This window comes from Mauremys mutica, chromosome 4 (genome assembly GCF_020497125.1).
Source record: "Mauremys mutica isolate MM-2020 ecotype Southern chromosome 4, ASM2049712v1, whole genome shotgun sequence".
Taxonomy (NCBI): Eukaryota; Metazoa; Chordata; order Testudines; family Geoemydidae; genus Mauremys; species Mauremys mutica.
This window is the reverse complement of record NC_059075.1, coordinates 99,883,496-99,909,879: the sequence shown is the minus strand read 5'-3', so window position 1 is coordinate 99,909,879 and position 26,384 is coordinate 99,883,496. Positions and strand designations below refer to the sequence as shown.

Sequence of the window (26,384 nt, the reverse complement as noted above, 5' to 3'; positions counted from 1 at the left end):
AAAACATCACAGAGTTTGGCATGACAGGCAGTCTTTGCTGAAGAGAGACTGAAGGCTCAAACAGGTCAGGACTAAGGTGTTGTCACAGAACTATACTGAGGAATTCACACAGCCCCCGCCCATAACATGGCTGATTTTATTAGGTCTTTTATAAGCATTACATGGGGGGGGGAGGTACATAATCACATCCCCAAAGGAACAGCCTTGTGGAGACTGTGTCCTGTGTTGTCACCATCTCTCGAAAACTTCACTGAAGTTACCAACTCTAGATTAATAGTCTTCAATTCCCTATTTATAAAAATGTGGATTATAATACTTCCTTTCTTCCACACTTTGCCTGGTATATCTGTCAGACGCTAAGCAATTTGGGGCAGTGACTGCTTCTTACTATGTGTCAGTACAATTCCCAAATCAGGCCATTACGGGGCATCTGGGCACTGCTGTAATACAAACAATAATACCAACAACATTAATCTGACAACAAAGAAATGGTGTACAACAGGCCAGTGACTAATATGGTGACTAAGCTTTTGTGCAGTTAAATCACAAGGAGAATCCAGAGATTTGTCTTGAAGCTGGTGACATCTTTGTTTCACAGGATGTTGCCAGTGAAGAAAAAAGAAGGATCAGTCAGAGAGAGTGAACTCTTGCCATCTCAAGCAGATCCCTAGTTCACTGTGTGCTTAGGTATGCAAAAAGATATCACCCTGCTCACAACTGAGTCTCTCTCTGATGTATTATATAATATATATCTATTCTTCCTTAGGTGAGCCAAGAAGTTTGGCCCAGAGAGCCAAACTACTTCTAAATTGAGAAGTGTGGGTTTTAGCTCAAGACCATTGCTAATACATATTTGTAGACAATTTTTCTTTTAACATGCATCAAGCACGTTCATCCCTGTTCTAATTCAGTCACGTAATGCTAGTTTCAAAGTCATGATATAAAAGGCACAATAGACTCATGAGGTTTGCTTACTGCGAGGCCCTTCTTGTTTCTGACACTTAGAATAAAAGTATGGATGGATAGAATCTATCCCCGGCCTCTTGGGACAGCATGAATCTGAGCAGTTAAAAATCAAGTGTCTTATTGCCTTCTTGGCTAGATTTCCAGCCTATTCTCATTGATGATTAGGTTCATTTACTTCCTCAAAATTCAAAGCTGTCTTTCTTTCCATCCTGGATTTAATGTGTAATAAGATAATTTGTACGAGGTATTAGATCAAGATTTTTATGCAACAGCATTGCATATTTTACATTTTTTATGCATTAGTAACCATGGTGTCATGTTTTATTTTTCATGGATGTATAATTACCTGACATTTTTGTTTTGTATTATCCCTGTGTAAAATTTTAATAAACAGTATTATTAAAAAATGGAAGGTGAGCCTGAACTTTATTCATCCCTCCCCTAATAGCCTTCTATGTATCCAAGAAAGAATTCATGCTTCATAAATTCACAATCCCATGTTTTCAATGGGTCTAGTTTCTGTGCAACACCTGCTTATGCATTAAAAAACCCACCTCTGCAAAAATCAAGCAATTAGATGTTCAAGGGTGATTTTCCTCTACCTTATCAGAGCAGTGTACCAAATGCAGTGAGTAACATAATCTGTACCTCAGATTTCATAATCTGAAAAACATCTAGAGATGTTCTGTGTCCCATCTCCCAGGCAGGCTCTTGAGAGGCAGGATGGTTATATTGTGAAAGTACAGGACCAAGGCTACCCCTGCTGTCTGGGTTTTGAGGACAATGCAAATAGCTCTTGCTTATAGTGGGAACTGTTTTTTAAGGTCAAACTAGTCCAAGTACAATGAAAGACTCTTATTTACAGTCATACAGTAAAAGCTTCTACTTTGCTTTCTCCCTCTGAAAGATCTGTAGCCTACTGGTGATTTAAATCATTCCAAAGAAATCAATGTTTTCTCAGTATGATGTCAGATTTAAAAGACAGCCTCTATTCAAATGGAAACTAGGGAGAAGCCTTGTCAGCTACAATCACACAGATTCAAAGCCACATCACTCTAGTAACTCCCAGGGCTCAATAAACATATCAGGTGCCAATTGGCAATCTCATTACACTGCTTGCATTCTACACTTACTTTTATTCCCAGTTCAGAACTATTCTCTCCATGTGGGAATCATAGCTATCATAATCCAAATCAGTTTATTGAGCATAATATCAATAATAGTAAGGAATCATTTGCCCTATGTACTGGCACTACCATCACTTTCCTTCAGAATGTGAGTTTTGAAACAGATGAAGAAAATAACTATCTAGTTCACAGAAGCTTAACATGGGCATTTTTAACTCTCTATTTAAAAAAAAAAAGATGAACACATTCACCATTTTGGATCACCATTTCCAAGGCCTGCATACAGTAATTGTCCATATCTTAAACAAATATAAGACAGTGTGATCTCTGTGCGTATGTTTACACTGCAATTAAAAACCTGCAGCTGACCCTTGCCAGCTGCCTCGGACTCACGGGACTTGAGCTAAGGGGCTCTTTGATTGTGGTGTAGATGTTTGGGCTCAGGCTGCAGAACAGCTTTCGGACCCTCCACACACACCTCGCAGGAATGTCTACACCATAATTAAACAACCCTTTGGCTTGAGCCTAGCAAGACTGAAGCTGGCACGAGCCAATTGTGGGTTTTTAATTGCAGTATAGACATACCCTGTTATACTAGAAGGGTAGCTTCAATTTTCTGGCATTTGAAGACCTGGAATGTCAATTAGGGATGGGCAAAATCAACTTGCCTAATAAGATCCCTCCTCCAGCTTCATAGGTTTAAAATTTGACTTGCACAAATTACATGTGAATGCATGTTCATGTTGGATAGACTAAAAAAAGAGCAGCGCAAAGAGCAGAGAGAAAAAATCCAATGAAGCAATAAATACAGTATATACACTGCTTACTGGATATTCACTTGGCACTAGCCTAACTTTTGGATGCGAGGAGTTCTTCTATGCCAAGGCATAGCATACACTTCCATTTAGCTAGGGCAAAAAAATATACTAAAAATTGAATCTCCTTTGGAAAAAAAACTGGGCGGGAATGAGAGGGAAAAAAGGTTATGGTTTTATTCATCTAAAATACAGTCGGAGAAGTTCAAAAAACTTTGAACATCATGAGGTTTGCCTGGTATCAATGGAAAGCCCCTAAGTAAAAGACTTCTTCAGAGCTTACTCTCCTAAGACAGACATTTTTTCATATAGCTTCTTATGCTATAATAAATCTTCTTTCACATCTTCAGTGCCTATCTTGTTATCCTTGTTTATTACATTGATTTTGTGAACAGATTTCATCAAAGTTTATGTATATGGTAGTCACAGACCCAAGAAGATTTTTTTTTTCAAACTATCAACAAAAATCAATCTATGAAAAAAGTACTGTAGCGGGGTGGACACCCGCTCCTGCCCTGAGGGGCTTAAAACAGCCCTAGGAAAGAGCTGTGGCAGGAGAAAGCAACCACTGGGCTGATTGGGGGAAGCAGGCAGAGCTGCGGCCATGCCCCAAACAGGGCCCGGTTGGCCACTATAAGAGGCTGCGAGCCAGGAGCCCAAAGAGTCTCTCTCTGCCTTTAGGGAGAGAACGGAGAAGAGAGTACCTAGATTGGAGCAGGGCTGGGGAAAGGCCAAGGGAGACGGGGAGCTCCGGCCTGGAAAGTCTCCAGCCTAGTAGAAGGCCAAACTGGATACAGGGGTTGCAGGGGGCAGCCCATGGGTAGGCTGAGGCAGCAGGCCCCAAACCCCCCTTGCCAGTGATGAGTAGCATACACTGCAGTCTGCCCCAGGGAACAGGGGCTAGTTGGTGACTGGCAGTAGCCTTACACTGAGACAAGGTGGGGGTAGTGGTGGGGGTTCCCCCTGGGTGGGAGACCCTGAGAGAAAGGGGTTACTGCCAGGGGGCAGCACCCCAGATAATGGGGCACCAGGTCCAGGAGGGACACGGGGGCCCAGCAGCAGTGGTAAGGCAGATCACCGGCCTGCAGAGGGCACTCTGAAAGCTGGATGAGCTAATTCCCGACAGAGACCAGCAGGAGGCGCTGCAGGGGGTGAGTCCACACGCTTACACATACTCTTGGCCCTCATTGTACTGGCTCCCTTCTTCAGTCAATGTTAAATAAAAAACATTCCTGTCCATGATTTGCTCCAACTATTAGCCACATTGCAGCTTCACTTTATATTCATAACCAGCAATGTTACAGCCAGGCCGTCACACTGGTGTTGGAAATTCCATAAACAGGTCAGCTAACAGCATTTGTACACAGCTGGTTTGCACCAGTGTTCTCCTAACAGGGCGGGCGGGCGGGGGGGGGGGGAGAGAAAAAATATTTATTTGGATTTATACACATAGCCATTAAAAATGAGGGCCCATCCTTTGCTTTAGGTATACCTTGACAAATAGCTATACAACTATGAAACAGACCACTCCTGTAACCTTCCTCCATCTAACCCTTAATTAACATAGCCAAACCTACTAATAGTAACACAGCAGCAAAAAAATACCTGGAAGATCACCCAACACAGCCTTCCAATCCCCTCCCAGCTAGAGAAAACCAAATGCCTCACAGCATGCCCTGAAAGTCAGAGCAGGGAATTCAGTGAGTTCCAAAGCTTAGTAGCCCTCACAGCAAATGCCCGGCCAGCAGTACCCTCTCCTATATCAGTGAGTCTCCAGCACAGACATCTCCATTGATCAAAACTGTGGCACTATAGAACAGGGAAGGAGGCAGTCTTTCAGGTATGTATGTTCTGGGCATCATAGCTCTAATCCAACGCCTTCAGTTCTATCCAGTACTTAACAGACATGAGCTCCTGGTAACAAATGAGTTACTGAACTGCACATCAGCTTTACATCCCTGACTTATGTCCCAGATTAACCAAGCTGTGAATTGCTCCTTTTGTAGCTTTAAAAACAATCAATTTCCCAATTTTTTCTGTTTTAGCTCTGTGCGGGCGTAGGAGTAAAATGGTGAGAACAGTTTTTAGTTAAAGGACTTGTAGCACAAATAAACCATGAGTAGCTTTTCTGACCATTGTTTGTCAACAGTGTAAACTCACACAGCATTTAATGAAAACACAAAAGGTACCCTGTGAATCAAAACAACAGATCTTTTCCTGCCATTAACCTGAAAATAAAACTATCCTGTCCTTGTATTCAGCACTTTTATGCTTATCCTTAGTCGAAAGTTAAAAAAATATATATTTAAGACACAATTTGGTAATAAAATATTTACTCATATCTGTACTCAGATTATCACAACTGGGAAAATATAAAACAATAAAAAATCCCCATATAAAAGAAACTTAACTTAACAAAAATATTAAGATGGGTGAACTTGAGTGCCTGGACTTAAATGAGGATACTAGCACCATTTAAGTCCAGGCACTCGAGGTACCTATTGTGTTTTCATTAAATTAAATTGCTGTTTAGTTTTTGTAACTACATCAGAAGCAAGAAGCCTAAAAAACAATCAGTGGGGGCACTGGATGATCAGGGTACTAAAGGAAGTACAAGGAAGACAAGACCATCACGGAGAAATTAAATGAATTCTTTGCATCAGTTTACTCTGCAGAGGATGTGAGGGAGAGTCCCAAACGTGAGTCTTTCTTTTTAGGTGACAAATCTGAGGAACTATCCCACATTGACGTGTTAATAGAGAAGGTTTTGGAACAAATTGATAAATTAAACAGTAGTAAGTCACCAGGACCACTTGATATTCACCCAAGCATTCTGAAGGAACTCAAATATTAAATTGCAGAATTACTAACTGTGGCGTGTAACCTACGACTTAAATCAGCCTCTGTACCAGATAACTGGTGGATAGTTAATGAAACAATGATTTTTTTTTAAAAGGCTTCAGATGCGATCCTGACACTTACAAGCTGGTAAGCCTTAACTTCAGTACCAGGCAAACTGGTTGAAACTATAGCAAAGAGCTGAATATTACATAGATTAAGATCATATCGCTGGGGAAAAGTCATATGGCTTTTGTAAAGAAAAATCATGCCTCACAAATCTATTAGAATTTTTTGAGGTGGTCAACAAACATGTGGACAAGGGTGATCCAATGGATGTAGTATACTTGGACTTTCAGAAAGCCTTTGACATGGTTCCTCATCAATGGCTCTTAAGCAAAGCAGGCAGTCATGGGATAAGAGGGAAGATCCTCCCATGGATCAGTAACTGGTTTAAAGATAGGAAAAAATGGGTAGGAAAAAATGGTCACTTTTCCCAGTGGAGAAGGTAAATAGCGGGGTCCCCCAAAGATCTGTACTGGGACCTGCGCTGTTCAACAGATTGATAAATGATCTGAAAAAAAAGGGATATCATCTCCTGATGATACAAAATTACTCAAGATAGTTATTCAAACCTGACTGCAAAGAGTTACAAAAGGATCTCTTTTGACTGGGCAACAAAATGGCAGATGAAATTCAGCGTTGATAAATGCAAAATAGTGCATTCTGGAAAATATAATCCCAACTACACACACAAAATGGTGGAGACTAAATTGGCTGTGATAAAGACCGAAAGAGATCTTCTAGTTGTTGTGTATAGTTCTATGAAAACATCTTCTCAAAGTGCAGTGTCAGTCAAAAAAGCTAACAATGTTAAGAACCATTAGGAAAGAGATAAGATGACAGAAAATATCATAAGGCCACTATATAATACATAGCACACCCACACCCTGAATACTACGTGCAGTTTTGGTCACCCTTTCTAAAAAATATATATTAGAACTAGAAAAAGTACAGAGAAGGGCAACAAAAATGATTAGGGGTATGGAACAGCCTCCATTTGAGGAGAGATTAAAAAAACTGGAACTGTTCAGTTAAAAAGAATGGAACTGTTCAGCTCGGAAAAGAGATGACTGGGTGGGATCTGATATAAGTCTATAAAATCATGAATGATGTGGAGAAAGTGAATAAGAAAGTGTTATTTATCCTTTCACATAACACAAGCATCAAGGGTCACCCACCAAAATTATTAGGCAGTAGGTTTAAAACAAATAAAAGGAAGTATTTTTTCACACAACACACAGTCAACCTGTGGAACTCATTGCCAGGGGTTGTTGTGAAGGCCAAATATATAAATGAGTTAAAAAAAATTAGATAAATTCATGGAGCATAGGTCCATCAAGGGCTATTAGATAAAATGGTCATGGATTCAATCCCATGCTCTGGTGTCCCTAAACCTCTGACTGACAGAACATGGGACTGGATGACATGGGATGAATCAGGGGATGAAAGTACCCTGTTCTATTCATTCCCTCTGAAGCATCTGGCATTGGCCACTGATAGAAGACAGGATACTGGGCTACTGATCTGACCCAGTATGGCCATTCTTACGCTCTTACAACATGCTGTTTTAACTTTGCTTTATGCTCAGAAAACAGCCTACCATTTCCTAGCTTGGGGTCAAATAGAATTCTAAAAACTACATTTTATGTGCTGTTTTATTTTTGACTGTTGTTCTAAAGTTTTATTTCCTTCCCTCCACCATCTGGTAACTGATCAATAGCTCTAATATTAAGTCCCCTAATCTGTACATCTTACACAGAGAAACTCCCATTGACTTTTAGGTGAGCTTTGCCTGTATAAGGAGTAAAGGATTGGGTTCTATATAAAAACTGCAAGAAAAAAAGAACAGTCTTCATCTATGCTTCTTCCTTGTTTCTGTCCTTTATCTCTCTCATAGCTAAAGTGATTGTGCAGCATTTTCTAAAATGCACTTAGATGTGCTCTTTTGAGACTCCTTTATGTTCTACTTTCTGCCTTTCAAGCACCTTCTGCTCAGTCTCTCTGACATGCACAAAACCATACATGAGAAAGATGCATTGGTTTAACTTAAGGGGTGAACTTAGGCTATATGTACACTAGCACTTTTGTTGGAAAAAACTTATGTCGCTTGGGGATGTGAAAAAAAAAATACCCCTGACCGACATAAGTTACACTGACAGAAGTGCCAGTGTGGACAATGCTATGTTGGCGGGAGATGCTCTCCCGCTGACATAGCTACTGCTGCTTGTTGGGGTGGTTTAATTATGTCAACGGGAGAGCTCTCTCTGTTGGCACAGAGCGGCTACACGGGAGATCTTCCAGTAGCACAGCTGCATCGGTCTGGCTGTGCTGCTGTAAGGCAGCTAGTGTAGACACAGTCTTAAATCGGTTTAGTTAAACTGGTGTAAAATCCTACTGCAAAATACTTTACAGTTTATGAATAGCTAATATCAGTTTAGCTTAATTTGTTCCTAATCAACTTAAGCTAAATAGATATTTCACACACAAAACTGCATTAAAAATATTAAGTTGCAAAGTCAAAAATTCAAAAGTTAGGAAATGCCAGAATTAACATTGATGTGCAACCTTACTTAGGCCCCCTTGTGTGTATGCATTGATACCGGCTTTAATTATATATCATATCACATTAGTTTTTCCACAGGACCACTGCTTCCTTCACTGCACAGAAGGGACAGCACTCACTTAATGAGCACCTTTTCTATATTGTGTTTACCCTCAGTAAATAAGGCCCCAGGCCTTATTTACTGGATGCTATTCAAACCCTTCTCTGAAGACAGAATTATTAATTTCCTCATGGCCATATCTATGGTGCTCATTACTATAGTATTAGAGAGCTTCACAAATATTAATTCATTTATCTTCACAACACTCTGGTGAGATGAGGGGGTATTATCTCCACTTTACACATGGGGAACTGAGACAGAGACAAATTAAGGTCCAAAGGGTCCACTAATTTTGGGTTGAGCTGCCCAGGACTGGATTTTAGAATACTTAGGGTTTTTTTAAGTACTTTATATATTCAAAGCACATCTCCCACTGATGTCAGTTGCAGCTGTGAGCATGCAGCACTTCCACAAATCAGACCCCAAGATCTCAAATCATGCACCCAGAAAATGAAGAATACACAATTAGTGACCACTTGTGAAAAGTTTGATGTAAGTGACTTTACTAGCATCACACAGGAACTCTGTGGCAGAAGCAGGTATAGAATCCAATTCTCCAGGATAGCATTCAACTGCCTAAACCATGAGGCCATCTTTTCTCTTCCTGCCATCCCCTGCCTCATTCATTACACACCTTCCAATTTCTGCAACAAATGATAACAGACACAGATAACAGCTTCTTAGTGAAATACAACTTCCTAACGTTTGATTACTTGCCGTTGCAACTTTAATGTTCTTTTAACATAGATTGTATGCAATTTCCTAAGTCTTTAAAAAAAAAAAGCAAACTGAAAAAAACAGAAATTCATAACGACACCCAGATGGCTCATCAGCACAGCTGGAACCTTCAGATCACCGCAAGACCACTATCACTTGAGGTAATGGAGTAACTGATAGCAGTAGTAGGTCATCATCCTCCATGTGGACAAGCATTACAGGGGAACAAGACACAGACTCTGCCAGTGAACTTCAGATACTTGCTGGAAGTAGAGGAATGATGGGACTCAGGAATCTTGGGTTTCATTCCAGGCTCTGGAGGGAAGCATGCTACAGTGATCACAGCCTCTTCTGTCTACTACCTGCAAGATGGACCCCTTCATCCCAGTCCCAATCATCTCTTCCTCATCCCTGAATCCTCAAATCAGTCCCAGTCTATCTGCATACTCAGTCCCAATCTCCACGCCTTAGTCTTTTCATTCCAGTCCCAATCTCTTTGCCCAGACAGTCCCACTTCTTCCCCCATACACCAACTCCTCATCAGATCTGTCTTCCGTCCTCCCTCAACTGGTTTTCAGGCTCCTTGTGCAGTCATTCCCAGTCCCTCCCTCTGACCCCACCTCCTCATCCAATCTCACTGTCTCCCTGTCCCAGTCTCCTTGTCCAACATGTCCCAATCTTCTCCTCTCCTCCAGTTTCTCTCTTCCCCTACCCCTATCTTCAATACCAGTCTCATCTGGCTCCTTGTCCCAATCTATTCCTTTCCCTCCCGTTTGGTCTAGATCTTGTCCCCTCTGCATTCTTGTCAGGCAGCTTCCTCCTTCATGCTGTCTGGGCACCAGCAGAGATGTCACAGAAAGCACAGGAGATCCAGGCTCCCTAACGTGGCCTGGACCTACCATTACAGGGCAAATCTGGCCCTGACCCAGCAGTCCTGGGCCAGAGAACATACAGTTGCTCTGTGAGGATAAAAAAGCATTGCCCAGTCAAACATAAGAGCTGTGAGGGGATGAGCATGCTCATTGAGCACAGACTCTTCAGTGGTTTTTAGCTGCTAAACTTTAAGAAATCTCTACTGAACCTGTGCAAACTGAGATGTTTTTCAAAGGAAGTCCCTGCTCCAAATCCCAGAGGTGCTAGATCTTCTCAAAGGTGGCCAGAAATTTTTTAAATAGCAAAACAGTGTATTTTTCCCTAGCCTCACTCTTGGAAATGACTGAAACATACTGACTCAACTTTCCAGAAATATTCAGCTTGAGACAGATTCCCAGCATGGAACATTTCAGCCAGAATGGTTAAAATTTGGCACAGTTATAACCAACTGAATACAAGGTCTTATAATAGGAAGTGACAAGTAACCTTAATGATAGCGCCGTGCTACCAGCCCCACTTCTAATAAGCGTGGCTTATACTGATGTAAGTGTCCACAGAGCCTTTTGCACCAGTTTAACTTAATCAATTTTCCATCACACATTTAAGTTCTTTGGGGCATGGACTTTTTGTTCTGTGTTTTTCAGAACCTAGCATACTGGGGTTTTGATCTATAACTGGGGCTCCTAGGTACTACTACTATGCAAATAACAACTAAATTGTTAAAACACAGCAACTCTGTGCATAGAAAAGCCCTGAGATTCTTTAGCAAAAATCCTTCTGCTCTCCTGGGTGGCTGTGACTATGGGACATGAGAATGGAAGAATTTGCATTTGTAACCTGGAAGCATTAGAGTGTTCCATTTCCAGTGGAAGTGCTTTCTTTTCCCGTTGAACGCATAGCACAGGGGAACATGCTGGGTTATGAGAGAGTTATCTATTAGAAGAACCACCAAGCAAAGTCCACCTCCTCTGATACAAATGCTCTGAGATGAGGGCACACTTGCTTCCGTAGCCCAACATACATCCCAACATGGTATCTTTTGACTCCATGGACATTCACATTCAATCTATCTCAGGATAGAGCAAAAAGGAGCCAAGGATAAAAGGCTTAGGCCTGAGTTCAGGTATGTGGTTGGACATCCCTGGACACTAGAATAATAGTCCAGGATCAGTTTATGCCTACCCCCTTGCACGGGTGTGCAGGGGGATGGAAAGAGCCTTCCCCTTCCTCCCGCATGTTATGCAGACCAAACACCAACCAGTGTGCTGCAAGGGGGAAATTGGATTCAATTGCTTCTTTGGTGTGTCCCTGGAGGCACATATCCCACAGGAACAGGGAGGGGCCATGTCCACACAGGAACTCTGGGATCAGGCTGCAAGATCCTAAAGGATCGTACAGCCTCCACAATCCCTGCACACTAGTAGGGCTTTTTGAAGGGATCGTGCCTCCCTGAAACACAAGCTCCAATCCTCCCCATGGGGTGGGGTAGTATTGGCTTTGATGGTGCAGGGTCAGCTCTTTGGAGCTGTAGAACGTTGTCTATCAAATCCCCACTTACTGTAGACGTAACATTTATTCACAATCATGCAAAGTGCAGACCCTGTGGAGGTCCAGTGTTTTCAGCTGAATTACCACACACAAAAAGAACACAAAGCTTCAAAGTTTATGTTTCTACCTGAAGAGCCCTTCGGGGGGACAGACAGGAAATGGTCTCCAGTTTCCTTGCCATGTCTGTGTTCCTCTGTACATGAGCTGCACAGCCACTTATTGCAGTTAGTACACAGACTGTGAGCGGGTCTCTTCTCTTTACACGCGGAACAGCTCTGGAAAAAAAAGGTGCAATTACATACAAGTATAATTAAATGTAGAACTCCTCCAACGAGCTTGTAGAAACTACTACATTTAAGACACTGATTCAAAACCTTGGAGGTTTGGTTACTCCAATAACTGCGAGAACTGGCCCTGATTCTTTTCTCTCTTACACCAGTGTAATTCAATTGACATCAATGGCATTACTCCTGGTTTATATTGGTGCAAGAGAGAAAAGAAGATCATCCCTCGAAGTGTTTAGATCAAAGCTGGATGTCTCTCTCATATTCTCTTGTTGAAGAAATAGTTACAGGTTTGATACCAGAATTACTGGGCAAAATTCTATGGCCTATGTGAAGCCAGAGGTCAGACTAGATGATCATAATAGTTCTGGCCTTCTGGCCCTAAAAATCTATGAATTGATGAATTAAGAATTGTCTGATTTCAGTGCATGGAGTGAGTGGGGATAGTTGCGTCTCAAGAAAAAGAACTTGCAGAGGATAAGAGGTCACTTGAATATCCTTGATATTAGTACCATAACAGATGAGGATGTACAAACACAAGAAAACAAATCAGTGCACAGGAATTACGAGTCCCTTCATGAACTTAATAGAATATTGTCTAGTCTGTAAAGAAAATGTTAACCAAACGTAACCAAGCATCACAGATCCATAGGATTGGTACTACAGCCCCCCGCTTTGGAGCAGTCTCTTGGGGGAACCCTTTCAGTGTTCCAGACCCCTTCAGGATCTCACTCTTCCTCCAGGGTAAGACAGGATGGCTTCACCGCTTCCTTAGGCTGGATCTCTGGGCCTTCAGCACTCTTGCTTCACACTGCGAGTCCAGCTGAGACAGACTCCTGATGGAGAACTGTACACTCTTGAGAGATTAATATACCTCACCCAGCCTTTGCAGTGATACTCACACAACATTGTCAAAACAGTAGGGTTTATTAGTCAACAGCAGGGCCGCCCGGTGGCGGGGGGGAGGGCGGCAAGTGGGGCAATTTGCCCCAGACCCCATAGAGGCCCCACGAGCCCTGGCCCGGCAGCGGTCCGGGTCTTCCGTGGCATTTTGGCAGCGGGGGAGAGGAGGGCTTCAGTGCTGCCAAAGACAGAGAGTGACTGAAGGGCCCCCCGCCGCTGAAATGCCTCCGAAGACCCAGACCGCCACCGGGTGAGTACAAGTGCCGCAGCTCCCCCGCTTTGCCCCAGGCCCCTGAATCCTCTGGGAGGCCCTGGTCAACAGGAACACAGCATAGGAAGTCATTAGCTTAGCACAGAGAACTGAACGTTAAAGAATGGTCCATTCTGGTTAGCCCAGGGCCTAGTCAAGTGGTAGTAAACCCCTTGCTTCAAGCTCTTTCTGTCTGACCTCCTTAGTCAGACTCTGGGCGAGAGCCCTGACTCCTCCAGCAGCCAACTCTTATCCCCTACCTCATACATCTCCAGTCCTTTGATGTTTACATAGACCATGCATAGGTTTTTTTTTTAAATCTTCAGAGCACTTTTACACACATTAGTTAATTCTCACAATACCCCTCTGAAATAATAATATTTACCTACCTCCATTTCACAAGATGGGCAGTATGTGCTTCCTCCTTTACGATACATGTACAAGGAAAAAGGCTGAAGCAGAGAGGGTGACTTGCCCAAGGCCACAGAGGAAGTTAGGCTTAGATCCAGGATTAACTCAGGAGTTCCTGGCTCCTGCTCAGGTATTCAGAATACACCTCTCTTTTAAGTGTGGCTTTCAAGACCATCCACCCAAGGAGCTCAGAAGCTAAAACAGCTGAGCAAGGCAAGCACACAATACATACGTTGCAAAGCAATTACTCTGATAAACTGCTAAAAGGCCAACTGAAAAAATGAGGCTGAAATTTCAACTCACCAATCAGGGTAGCTCGGCAAGGTGTGGTTTATCAACAACTAGTATACACTTGTACACTAAAGTCCTTCCACAATTATCATCATTTATTTGTATTGCAGTAGCACCGAGAGGCCCCAGTTGACAACAGGGCCCCACAACACACACACACACACAGTAAGAGACAGACCCTGCCCCAAAGAATTTACAATCTAGACAGACAAAGGGTAGGAGACAGGAAGGATCACTATCTCCATTTTATAGATGGGGTACATAGAGAAAGTGTCTTCCCTAAGCTTACCCAGGAAGGTAACTTTACAATATAGGTTATCTGTCTGTCTACCGATTTATAATAAATCCATCACTATAGTAACCAGGACATGGGCAAGATCTTGGAGTATCACTTTGGTGATCTTTACACCATTAATTGCTCCCCTAAAATGTGACATTCATGTTGGCTACCACCTGAATGCAACGGTAAACCTCTACCAAGGTCAGAATGGTTCCAAGATGCAGGGCTTGATCCTACATTTCTTTTGCACCCCAAATTCTCATTCCCTTTAGCAACATTACCAAGTCCAATTTGATCAAGCCAGTTAACAGATTTGGGCATAATTTTCAGATTTATCTGCCTAAAGTTAGGAACCTAAATCCATATGTAGGCACCTAATTATGAAGCCTGAATTTCAGAGGTGATAAGCATTCACAGCTCCCCATTAGGCCATTTTTATGGAACTAGATGTCAACTTTAGACACCAAAGTCTGAAAATACTGGCCTTTATGTCCTTCTAGCACCCTCATAATTTGAGGGCCTTATGTTGCTCCCGCTGATGTGACTGGCTAAACTCCCACTGATTTCAATGACAGCGGGATTGGGCCCTGGTTTTCTCCTATTTTTCCTTTTATAAAGGCTTCACTGTTATAAGATGAGACTATTTATAAAAAAGGAACAATCTTAAAATGATGCTGGGAAGGTTCTTCATTCCCCTGTAGGATTCCTGTACTCCTGTGGGAATTGTTTTCTTTTTGAATCGCTCTTCGGAGCCTAAGGGACTGAAGAAAAGAAAAATCTTCTTACTGGAGATCTAAGAAATATCCCAGTGCCTTTGAAGAGACTAAAAGATTTATTCATTTGATTTCCTTCGTACACTGGCTCTCTCTAGAAGGCAGATGAATTGAGTTATGATAATTAAGAAAACATACTGTAATAAGAACTTTCTAACACTGCAGCAGCATTGTGTAAATTTTGCTCTTACTATCTTTGAAGAGTATGTGTGAAAGTGATCCTTTTGGTTTACATAATGATACATTGCATATATATAGCACCTTTCATCTAAAGGTCTCATGGCACTTTACAAACATTAGTCATTGAATTCACAAAACACCCTCTATGAGTTAGGTATGTATTTCTAAAGATGGGGAAAACGAGGCACAGGAAAGTTCAGTGACTCAGAGCAATTCAGAGGCCTTGGTAATCAACAGAAGGCTGAACAGAGCTAAAACACAGGAGGCAAAGATGGTGTTTGCCTTTATGCTCTTCTCCCACTGGATCCTGGGGCCAGTCTCCAGAACAACTTATAGGAGCCTTGAGGTTGCTCTAAGTTGTTCTGGCTGATAACTCACAAAAGACCATTCCTCTGGCTGTACCCTTGATATGTCCCCTAAGTTGGTAAATCCAGCTAAAGGAATCTCCAGTGTCAGAGGAATCTTTAACTGGATATTTAAGCTGGTTTTATATCTCCCTAGAACTGACAGAGAGGCACAGAGCAGACAGAATGGGGCCATGATCTGGCCCAGAGATTTGAACCCAAGAATTTCTAGCTCTCAGTCACCAGTTCTAACCATTGGGCAACACTTTGGATTCCAGTAGAAAACGGATAAAATAAAATAGTCAATAGTTTGTAAAGTAGTTTTGATTCATTTAGTGCTATTTTAACTCCACATTCCAGTGCAATATAATAATTTTCCAATGTCTTGCTTCCCCATTCAGGAAGGGTAGTATAGTGAGATAGAGAAGCAGAAATGAACAATTCCCCTGGTGCGGCACAAACACTTAAATACAGTGAAAACAGTACAATTAAAATAGTATAGGAGAAGACTATACATAACTAAAATACTAAATTGCAAATCAACTATTTAAAATGGCACATGAGAAGCATCTTTGTCTCCAGGCATATTGTTTATATAAGGCCATAGTGAATGGCAAAATGTCTCCAACTTCTCAGTTACATCCATTCCATCCTGTTGAAAGACTGAAAGTTCTGGGAGACTTCCCTCAGGACGGAGAAGAACTTTATTTATAATTATTATTATTAGACTGATATCCTCATCATTTAACAGAAGTAATCAATTTGAGACAACCATACAATCAGTAGCCTTTGTCACTGCTTACCTGGCCCTGACAACGGAACAGAGGATACTGAGAAACACATAGGTAAAGGGATCCAGCATCTTGCTGGATGCATCAGATGCATTTATTATCTGAGACTTACTTTTACAATGAATGAAGCATAATTCAAGAGTGAAAACCTAGCTTGTCACTGAGAAACCTAACTTTGGTGGTAAGTGAGAGTTGGGTTTATTTGAAAGACAATTCTACCCACTAGAAACTTGTGTTCTGTGCTACTCAGTTTGATGTTGCAACAAGTCAAAATTTTCTGTGCTCCACTGTGGCTAGTGCTGTGGTGACTGACAGAAGTGTTTTCATGCAAAACAACTGTTAAGGGAAATGGTTCCCTCCGTTGGCCAACCCAGGGGCTTAGCAGTAGGGATTTGTATTGACACAGTCATGCCCAGAGCCCAATCCTGCACCACTGAAGTCATTGTTAAAGCTCCCACTGACTTTAATGCCTTGCTCTTCACACAGGGTGAGAAAAATGCTTTAGAGGCAGTATGTTCAGTCCACGGGGATGACTGAAGAGCTGCAGTAAAATTACAATGCTATATAAAGCTACTCAAATGACAAACTTTGGGTCTTGTTATTGGTGTTCAAAAGACTCATGCTGCAGCCTATTGAGCAGCCTCCACTTACCCTTGCCATAGCTGGATTTGCTGTGGGAAAGTCCTTGAGAAAGAAATTTTCAACTACATCCCCTGCGAAGCACGTCTGTTTGCACACAGGGCATGAGAGGATACCTGAGCAAAGAAATAGAACAGCTGTATGAATCAGGAAATGAAATAAACCACACTGAAGTACTGACAGTTCTTTGATATCACACCAAAAGGCTTAGTTCCAGGAAACTTAACTCTTCATCAACTAACGAATTACATTTGCCTAGTTTTGGGACAGTACAAAACACTACAGTGACTCTGTGGTTCCATGTTCTATGCTGCACTTATCACTGTGGTATTTGAGTGCGTTCAAATCCATACAAGCTCTTGAAGCTCTGATAAAAACTGTTAATCCACCAGTATTTTCTTACATTACCTATTGTTCTTTTGGGACAACCTTTCATTCTCCTCCCCACTAGTGAGGTCTCAGCTAGAGTAATGTGTTCAATTCTGGGCACCACACTTTAGGAATGGTGGATAAATTAGTGGGAGCCAAAAGTAGGGCAACAAAAATTATAAAAGTTTTAGAAAATCTGACTTATGAGGAAAGGTTAAAAAAACTGGTCATGTTTAGGTGTAAGAAAAGAAAGATCGACGGGGGACCTGACAACAGCCTTTAAATATCTTAAAGGCTGTTATAAAGAGGATGGTGATCAATTGTTCTCCAAGGCCACTGAAAATAGGATGAGGGAGATTTAGGTTAAATATTAGGAAAAGTTTTCTAACTATAAGATTAAATTCAGAAATAAGCTTCTGAGGAAGGTGGTGACACCTCTATCATTGGATGTTTTTAAGTACACACTGGACAAACACCTGACAGGGATGGTCTAGATACACTTGGTCCTGCCTCAACGCAGGGGGCTGGGCTTGATGACCTCTCAAGGTCCCTTCCAGCCCAACAGCTTTATGATTCTACAAAGAAGACTTTTGGAGTCTTAATATTCAAGGGAGTAGTCGCTGTGAAATCACCAGGTAGAACAACTCATGTGAGTTAGGGGCTGTAGGACAGGGCCCTTTCTTGCCATGAAATTCAGATGGCTACTCTCTCGTCTTTTCCAGGGGAGAATGAACACTGATATTTTCTATACAAAACAATATCAGAATTCTGTGTTATGAATTCTCATACTATTGACACATTAATGAGAACTAAATCACCAGTACCATATTTTTCTGAACTATTTGCCTAAAAAGACCAGGAATGTTAATGTGATTTTTTTTAATTCCACATATTAGTTTGAAAAGGACAAAGGATGAGATTTTAAAACGCACCTAAGAAAAACAGGAACACAAATTCCATTGAAAGTCAATGGGACTTGTGCTTCTTATTCTCTTAGACACCTTTGAAAATCCCATCCAACGTTCTTTAGCCAACATTAAAACCAGAACCACTGGAAGTTAAACAAATATAACAAGAGGTTCTGCAGGCTAAGAGCTATATGTGACAGGTTGCCCCCTTTGAGATGCCACCTGATGTGCTGAGATACCACCTGTTCTGCCAGCCTGGGCCCCCTTTTTACCTGTCTTGCTGAGACAGGCTTTTAAGCCTCCTCTAGCACATACACAAGCAGGGCCACACCCAACTACAGAATGACACAGACACTGAGATCAGCTCTGGGAAGACTCAGCTTTAAGGGACTTGCCCCAGCACTCAGGTGTCCACCTCCCTTGCAGTGCAGACCCAAAGGTATATTATGAAATCCACCTCCTCCCTCAATGTGGAGGAAGGTATGGACAGCCTCTTACCCCTCCCCCACAATTACGAATTGCACAAACTGGGTTATATATACAAACAAGAAATAAGTTTATTAACTACAAAAGGTGAATTTTAAGTGAATATAAGAGATAACAGACAGAACAAAGCTGATTACTGAGCAAATAAAACAAAATACGCAAGCTAAGCTCAATATACTCAAGAAACAGGTTACAAAATGTAATTTCTTACCCTAAATGTTATTTTAGGCAGGTTGCAAAGTTTCTGTATCTTAGAGTTCCAGTTATATTTCTTTTCAGCCTAGACCCTCATCTCAGTCTAGACTCCACATTTGCCTTCCCTTCAGGTGTCTTTAGCAGTCTTTCTTCCTGGCCAGACTGGCCCTGGACAGGAGTCCCATTTGCCTTCCTCCCCACCCTTAAATAAAGTTTACATAAGGCGGGAATCCTTTGTTTCCCAAACTTGACCGTCCTCCCCTTTTAGTGGAAAGTTACTAGAAGTCCCAGGTAACGTTTAATATCAGGTGACAGGACCATCTGACCTAGTAGTGTCACAATTATGTCCCAGGACGCCTCCCAGGAGGGAGAGAGATTAGTATCTTCACAATCTTGTTGTTTCCTCCTGATGGCTCATCAAATCTGATGGCCTGGTGGCTGGTGGGTGTCTTCCCAATACACACCCAGTTGTAATTGTTATATATTCCTAATTTTATATACAGAAATGATACATACATAAAAATTGGATAATCACATTCAGTAAATCATAACCTTTCCAATGGTATCTTACATGAACCATCTTGCATAAAGTATATCTCAGTTATGTCATATCCATATCATAAGTATATTGCCATAAAGAATATGGAGTGTAATGTCACACTATAGAAGCACAGATTAGATAGTACATTAAGTTCTCACTTCACTTCCATTTGGCATTTATTTACTATTGAGATGCTCAAAAAGAGTCTTCAAATCTCAGGGGGAAACTTGTTTCCAGTAATGAACAAGGGCTTGATCCAAAGCTCAGTGAAATCAATGGGAGTCTTTCTACTGACTTCACTGGATTTTTGATGATTAGCTACTTTACAAACAGTTTGATAAATATTCCTAATTTGGTCACTATCCATCACCTTCCTTCCCCTGACACACTAACATTTTAGATAGCATATATGTAGCACTCTGAACAGAGTGCTCTCCTCCCTTGAAAATTAGGCCTTGTCAAGGTTTCTCGGGTTGATCACCCAAAAAGTTAGGTACGCAAAATGACCACTGACTTTTGAAAATCTAGGCCTTGCTGCTCCAAAGCAAAACATACTACACAGGTATAGGATGCATTGGTGACATCAGGCTGCTTTCTCTTACACTGCAATTTAGAGTGGTTATTAACATCGTAAAGACCCAATTCTACACTACTGATGTCAATGGGAGTGTTGCTGAGAGAGGGGGAAGTATAGTGATGTAAGAGGACTAGACAGCCCATGTAAGGCCCACCTTCACTGTTCATGCCTCCATCCCCTTAAGCATGATGTCACTACAAAACACAATCTATTTTATCCACTTATCCCTTTTGACTGTGAGCTCTTCAGGCCAGGGACTCTGTTATTTGTTCAACACATCTTACCTAGCGTACAGCACCATATGCAGCTACTGCACTATGGAAAATAATAAAAGTAGTTTCAGAATGACTGTGTGCACAATGAACGATTGCTCAAGATAGAAACACGCATAATATACAAACAGGTATAATATACACTGCCTTGCAATAGTTTTACATAGCAACCACTAATCAAGGTCAAGCCAAAGGAGGAAATAAGCTGCCCGCAGAAACAAAAGCAGGTTTCAAGTTTCTGAGAGATCTTTTCACTATGACAGAGCACTTAACACAACAAATACCGGAAGAGAGAAAGAAATTGCTCTACTCTGCTACCAGTGATCTCTTAATAAGTCTCAGTGTCCAAGGAATGATCATTCAGTTCCTCTCCTGACTAGTATACCAATGGGAATTTTAGTAATTACAAATGTTGGGAACCAACGTTGCCATTCAAGTAGCTGTCCTAAGCTCTGAAAATGCACCACATCACTAATAACCCTAGCCAGTTCACTCATGGGCCTCTTGGAATAGGAGACACATTCTTGACATACTGTATGGTGTTTTTTTCCAAAGGGCAAACATCCACTTTTGACTAAGATGAAACCACCAAAATCATATACATGTGTAAATTATAATGGAATTGAACCTAATTCCTCAAAGATTGAGGGTGGTGCATTAACCCAACAAATCTTTTTTAATCTTAGTCCTTAACTTTCAAGTGAGCATAGAATTTTGGCACTAGGCATCATCACTTTCAAGCAATCAGTTTATGATAACTGAGGGCAATGTTTTCCAGGGCTAAATGAGGTAAATGTATTTAAGTTTTTGTTTTTAGTAATGTTTTTAGACTGGTGATCAGTTATGATGTCAAACCAGAATGATGTTATTATACATGCGGTCGTCCTTAACTAAAAATATTATCCTAGAAAGAAAATGTCTTGTAGAATAATGTAACATTAAGCTGTCCATTACTCTTGAAATTAACTAGATGTGTGTCAGCAATTCTCTAAGGCCTGGTCCACACTAAAAAGGGGGTTCGAATTAGGGTACGCAAATTCAGCTACGTGAATAGCGTAGCTGATTCGAAGTACCCTAATTCGAACTACTCACCCATCCAGACGCGGCGGGGTCGAACTCCGCGGCTCCAAGGTCGACTCCGCCACCGCCGTTTGCAGTGGTGGAGTACCGGAGTCGACCGCGGCGCTTCCGGAGTTCGAACTATCGCGTCTAGATCAGACGCGATAGTTCGAACGCCGAGAAGTCGAACTCACCTCGTCGACCCGGACGGTAAGTGTGGACTAGCCCTAAGGTTTGAATGTTTTCCAGTTGCTTAGTGTTAATTGTCCTTGGGATCCCAATACTGCAACATTTTGCCAGATGAACATGCCTAATCACAGGCCTGATATTACAAGGTGCTGAGCATACAAAATTCCCAGGATTGGGTTTGTGTTATTTTCATAACAGCATTTTGCAGTTTAAGTAATTTGGCAGAGATTGCACAGATAAATCAAATTCCAATATCAATGTATGTAAATGTGCGTTGGTGGATCATTCAGTGAGATCTGTGATTAAGTTCATTTTCATTTATAAAACTTTTAAAAAACTTAAAATTTCATGCATTCTTGTCAGAAGAACAGAACTTGCCAAGAATTGTTCTCACTATATAAAAATTATATGACTTCTTTACAGGCTCTGCTCTTGAAATAAAAGTAAAACATTTAAAAAGTGTATAGTGTAATATTTTCTTAGCTCCCATTGAGGGCAAGACTGTGCCTTTGTCCTGGGTGTTTGCATGGAGGAGGAGGAAGACCTTCCCACTACCTGTGTGATTGCATAAAGCCTATTCCAGTTATAGATGGAGAGGTGTGGGATACAGGCCTGTGTACACAGGTTGTGCTGGTTACAAACCATCCCAGTAGCAAGGGGCTTGCATGCAGCTGGCACCACTGTGACTGCTTTTGGGTGTCACTGGGGGCTTGAAGCCTGATGGAAGCCAGACAGCCGCCATAAACCCAGAAGAAATGGGCATTGGAGGGTTTCATGCCTGGGGGAATTCTGTGGTGGCAACATTATATATAGAATGTTTGTGAGAGTATAAAGAACAGGAGTACTTGTGGCACCTTAAAGACTAACAAATTTATTTTAGCATGAGCTTTCGTGAGCTACAGCTCACTTCTTCGGATGCATAGAATGGAACACACAGACAGGAGATATTTATACATACAGAGAACATGAAAAGGTGGAAGTATGCATACCAACAGGAAAAGTCTAATCAATTGAGATGAGCTATCATCAGCAGGAGGAAAAAAAACTTTTTGAAGCGATAATTAAGATGGCCCATAGAAGGTGTGAGAACTTAACATAGGGAAATAGATTCAATTAGTGTAATGACCCAACCATTCCCAGTCTCTGTTTAGGCCAGAGTTAATTGTATCTAATTTGCATATTAATCGAGTTCAGCAGTTTCTCTTTGGAGTCTGTTTTTGAAGTTTTTTTGTTGCAAAATTGCCACCTTCAAGTCTGTCACTGAGTGGTTAGAGAGCTTGAAGTGTTCTCCCACTGGTTTTTGAATGTTATGATTCCTGATGTCAGATTTGTGTCCATTTATTCTTTTGCGTAGAGACTGTCCGGTTTGGCCAATGTACATGGCAGAGGGGCATTGCTGGCACATGATGGCATATATCACGTTGGTAGATGTGCAGGTGTACGAGCCCCTGATGGTGTGTCTGATGTGATTAGGTCCTATGATGGTGTCACTTGAATGGATATGTGGACAGAGCTGGCATCGGGCTTTGTTGCAAGGATAAGTTCCTGGGTTAGTGTTTATGTTGTATGGTGTGCGGTTGCTGGTGAGTATTTGCTTCAGGTTGGGAGGCTGTCTATAAGCGAGGACTGGCCTGTCTCCCAAGATCTGTGAGAGTGAGGGATCATCTTTAAGGATAGGTTGTAGATCTTTGATGATGCGCTGGAGAGGTTTTAGTTGGGGGCTGTAGGTGATGGCTAGTGGCGTTGTTATTTTCTTTTTATCAGAGGGGTAGCCGTGTTAGTCTGGATCTGTAAAAGCAGCAAAGAGTCCTGTGGCACCTTATAGACTAACAGAAGTTTTGGAGCACGAGCTTTCATGGGTGAATATTCACGAAATACCCACGAAAGCTCATGCTCCAAAACTTCTGTTAGTCTACAGGAAAGGTGCCACAGGACTCTTTGCTGCTTTTATGTATTCTACGTGAGCTTTTATTTGCCTCAACAAATGCTGCAGCAAACATGAGTGCTGCACATTCCTCCGTAAACATCTACACCCATTAATCATTTACTATTCCTGTTTACATATGACATGTCATCACAGATCAATATTTTTACACAGATGACTCTTCCAGCAGCAAAACTTACCAGACTGCCTAATGACTGGCATTCTCCATATACAATGTTAAAGGAGGACCAATGGCTATCAGAAATAAAGGGTACCCTCTTTTGATGTTTGTGGGAACATCTGTATGAAAATCCCCCATTTATATCATGGGAAGAATGGACCCAAAAGTCAGTTACTAATCATTCTTTCCACAGAACTATTACAAGCACAGTTATCCTCTTCACGTGGCCTGGGGCCGGGTTTTGTCTGAAAATTAAATACTCACTTTAAAAAAAGACTGTAATTTAAAAGACAAAATATCATTATATTTCCATGCATATTTAAAACATAACATTTCAGAACATCCTAGTTCCATAGCACTGTCCTTGTTTTGCTATTTTGGCTATTAGTTACATTATCTTATTTCATGTTCTATCTATTTATCTATGACAATTGTACCTAATTGGCTTAGCACCAAGGCAGTATGTCAAAATGATATTGTCCTATCTGTGACAGTGAAATCTTTCCCTGATTACCAGAAATAACATTTCTCTGTGCGCCTTTTACGTGAACCATTAACAACTCTGCTCTCTAGAGATATGTGCAAATATAACAGGTGCACAGGCATACCTAACGCAATCTATGCTATGGGTACAATGCCATTACCACAGCCCTCACAGGCCATTATCATTGGTGCAGGCGGGGAACACCTGTGAACTGCAGTGTGGGCGGTTCCTAGGCTCAGAGTTAGCTTTCAAGATGCCCATGTGAGGTCTTTATATGGCATCTGCCATATGTTTTTTTTTTAGCAACAGCAACATGAGTGAAGAAGCAAATAAACATTTATTAATCAATTTGGAACAAAAGTGTACTTTGCAGGTATTTTTTTAAAAGACACCTGGGTCCTGCTCTGATACTATTCTAGTCAATGGGAATCTTTCTATGAATTGAATCTGGCCCTTGGAGACTTTGGACCAGTTTCTTACACACATAATACTGTAGCCCAATCAGTGTAAAAACTGTAAATTCCAAACCAGTGGTTCTCAGCCCTCAGCCAAAGCAGCACAGACGTGCAGCCCATGTGACATCCTCAGGGCCATACAGGTAGTATACGGTATATATTGTGTGGATGCAGCACACATAACACAGCGAACTGCATATATGGCCCACAATGGTATGTAGGTTGAGAGCCACTGTTCTAGACTGTATTCATGCCTTAAACAGTTGGCAAGACAGTGGCTTAGGGCTACAGAATGCTTCTCACAGTGACTCAGAAGAAAATCAGTCAGCACAGCAGTTTCTGGAAATGGGAAAATGCATGGAGTTTAATGACAGCTGCTCCCAAAGTCATTATTCCACTTGGATGTTATGGTGGTTCATACCCTGTACTTACATGACACACTGGAATTTTTATTGGCTGGCTAGCAAAAGCAGTGCTTAAGGTATTTCCATGTCAAGGGCCATTTTATGCAGATCTGTCACATACTGTAAAATGGGTTAATACTGCAATCATGCATTTTTGCTACGTTACAATATTACGCAGTTAGCACAAATATTTTATAATAGAAATTATATCTATTCACTTTCACTTCATAGGGTGCTTGTGGCCTCAGGCAGATTAACATGAATTTTAATTTGTGCTTATCTGCCAGAGACCAGGGAAATGCAAAATATAAATAGTATTTAATTCTGACTCCTATAAAAGAGTAATGTTTAAAAGAAATATTTCAGCATCTTTCTACTCTTAAAAACAACACAGTCCTCATGACTGTTCAGGAGCCTCATTTATTTTGAGAAATGCAGTCACATTAGTAAATTTGGAACAATCAGATTGTCTGATGCAGAGAAAGTTTCTTCTAATTTAAATCACTGGATATCTAAAATTGAAGCACTAGGCACTATAGTACCCAGATTTTATACCCCATCCATGACAGTGAAGTCAGTGCAGTTGCATGGAATGTGAATCAGCACAGAACATGGCCCCAGATACCAAACCTGATATTAGGATCTTTATTACTGACATGCATTCAAATGTGGGTGAACTCTGACCATCTAAATGTCTTGGACTATATCTGAAACATCTGGCTAAAGGGTTAAGTTACCATGACCTCCAAACCTGAAGCTCTCTTAGATACACTTCTGAGATGCTTCTAACTCTCAAGTCCTCAGTGTGAAGAATACCAAGAAAAGTCAAGAGTCGAAGGAACAACAACTAAAAGAAATTACTTGGAAAATTCTAGGTACATGGCAATACTGTATGGAGGACATTCTTCTACTTAGGCAGCTATCATTATGCATTGCTAATGGGCTAAATATCGCCCTAATAGATCATGGGCTATTCTTGAAATTCATGATTAAGATTTTTTTTCCTTCACGATAAACATATTTGCATCTTGCTGAATGAGTTCAGTTCAAATAATGGGATTTCACTTGTGATACTTTTTATATATATTAAAAAGTACACTGTAGAAATGTTCAACACAGTCCTCATATGCATCCTACAAAAGCCTAACAATATTCTTGACATTAAAAATACACTATAGAATGGTTATCCAAACTAATCATAATTAAATTAAGCAAGCTGCACAAATAGCCTGTATGTACTTTTGCAAAGAGCGAGACAAGTAACAACTGCTCCAAGAGTATTAATATAAAGTGCTTATGCTAAATATTGCTGCAAAGCTTATACTTAAAATGTAGATTGCTGCTAAAACACTGTTTTCTTAAATAAAAAAAGAAACAAGGAAACTCATGTCCTGTCCTCTGGATAAACAGTCACCTCAAAAGATACACAAATCAAAGTCACTTACCTCAGGAAATAGGTTGTTATTAAGCAGAAGTGCATACCTAGTACCCCCTAGCAACAGCCTTTTCTGTAGAGTATCATTTGATGATGAAAGAAAGTGACTAGACCTTTCTGCTTAGCATCTGGAACTGCTTTCCCTTCTT

At 41.2% G+C, this 26,384-nt stretch overlaps 1 protein-coding gene across 2 annotated transcripts in view; it reads right to left on the bottom strand.

Moving 5' to 3' along the window:
• The window catches only part of TRIM66 (tripartite motif containing 66), an 80,667-nt gene that overhangs the window by 45,660 nt on the left and 8,623 nt on the right, over window positions 1–26,384 (bottom strand). For both annotated transcript variants that reach the window (XM_045014894.1, XM_045014895.1), the window contains exons 3-4: window positions 16,769–16,872; window positions 11,738–11,885 (exon numbers count right to left, since the gene is read on the bottom strand). In XM_045014894.1, coding sequence (XP_044870829.1) covers window positions 11,738–11,885; window positions 16,769–16,872 — 252 coding nt within the window. The remainder of the gene's footprint in view (window positions 1–11,737; window positions 11,886–16,768; window positions 16,873–26,384) is intronic.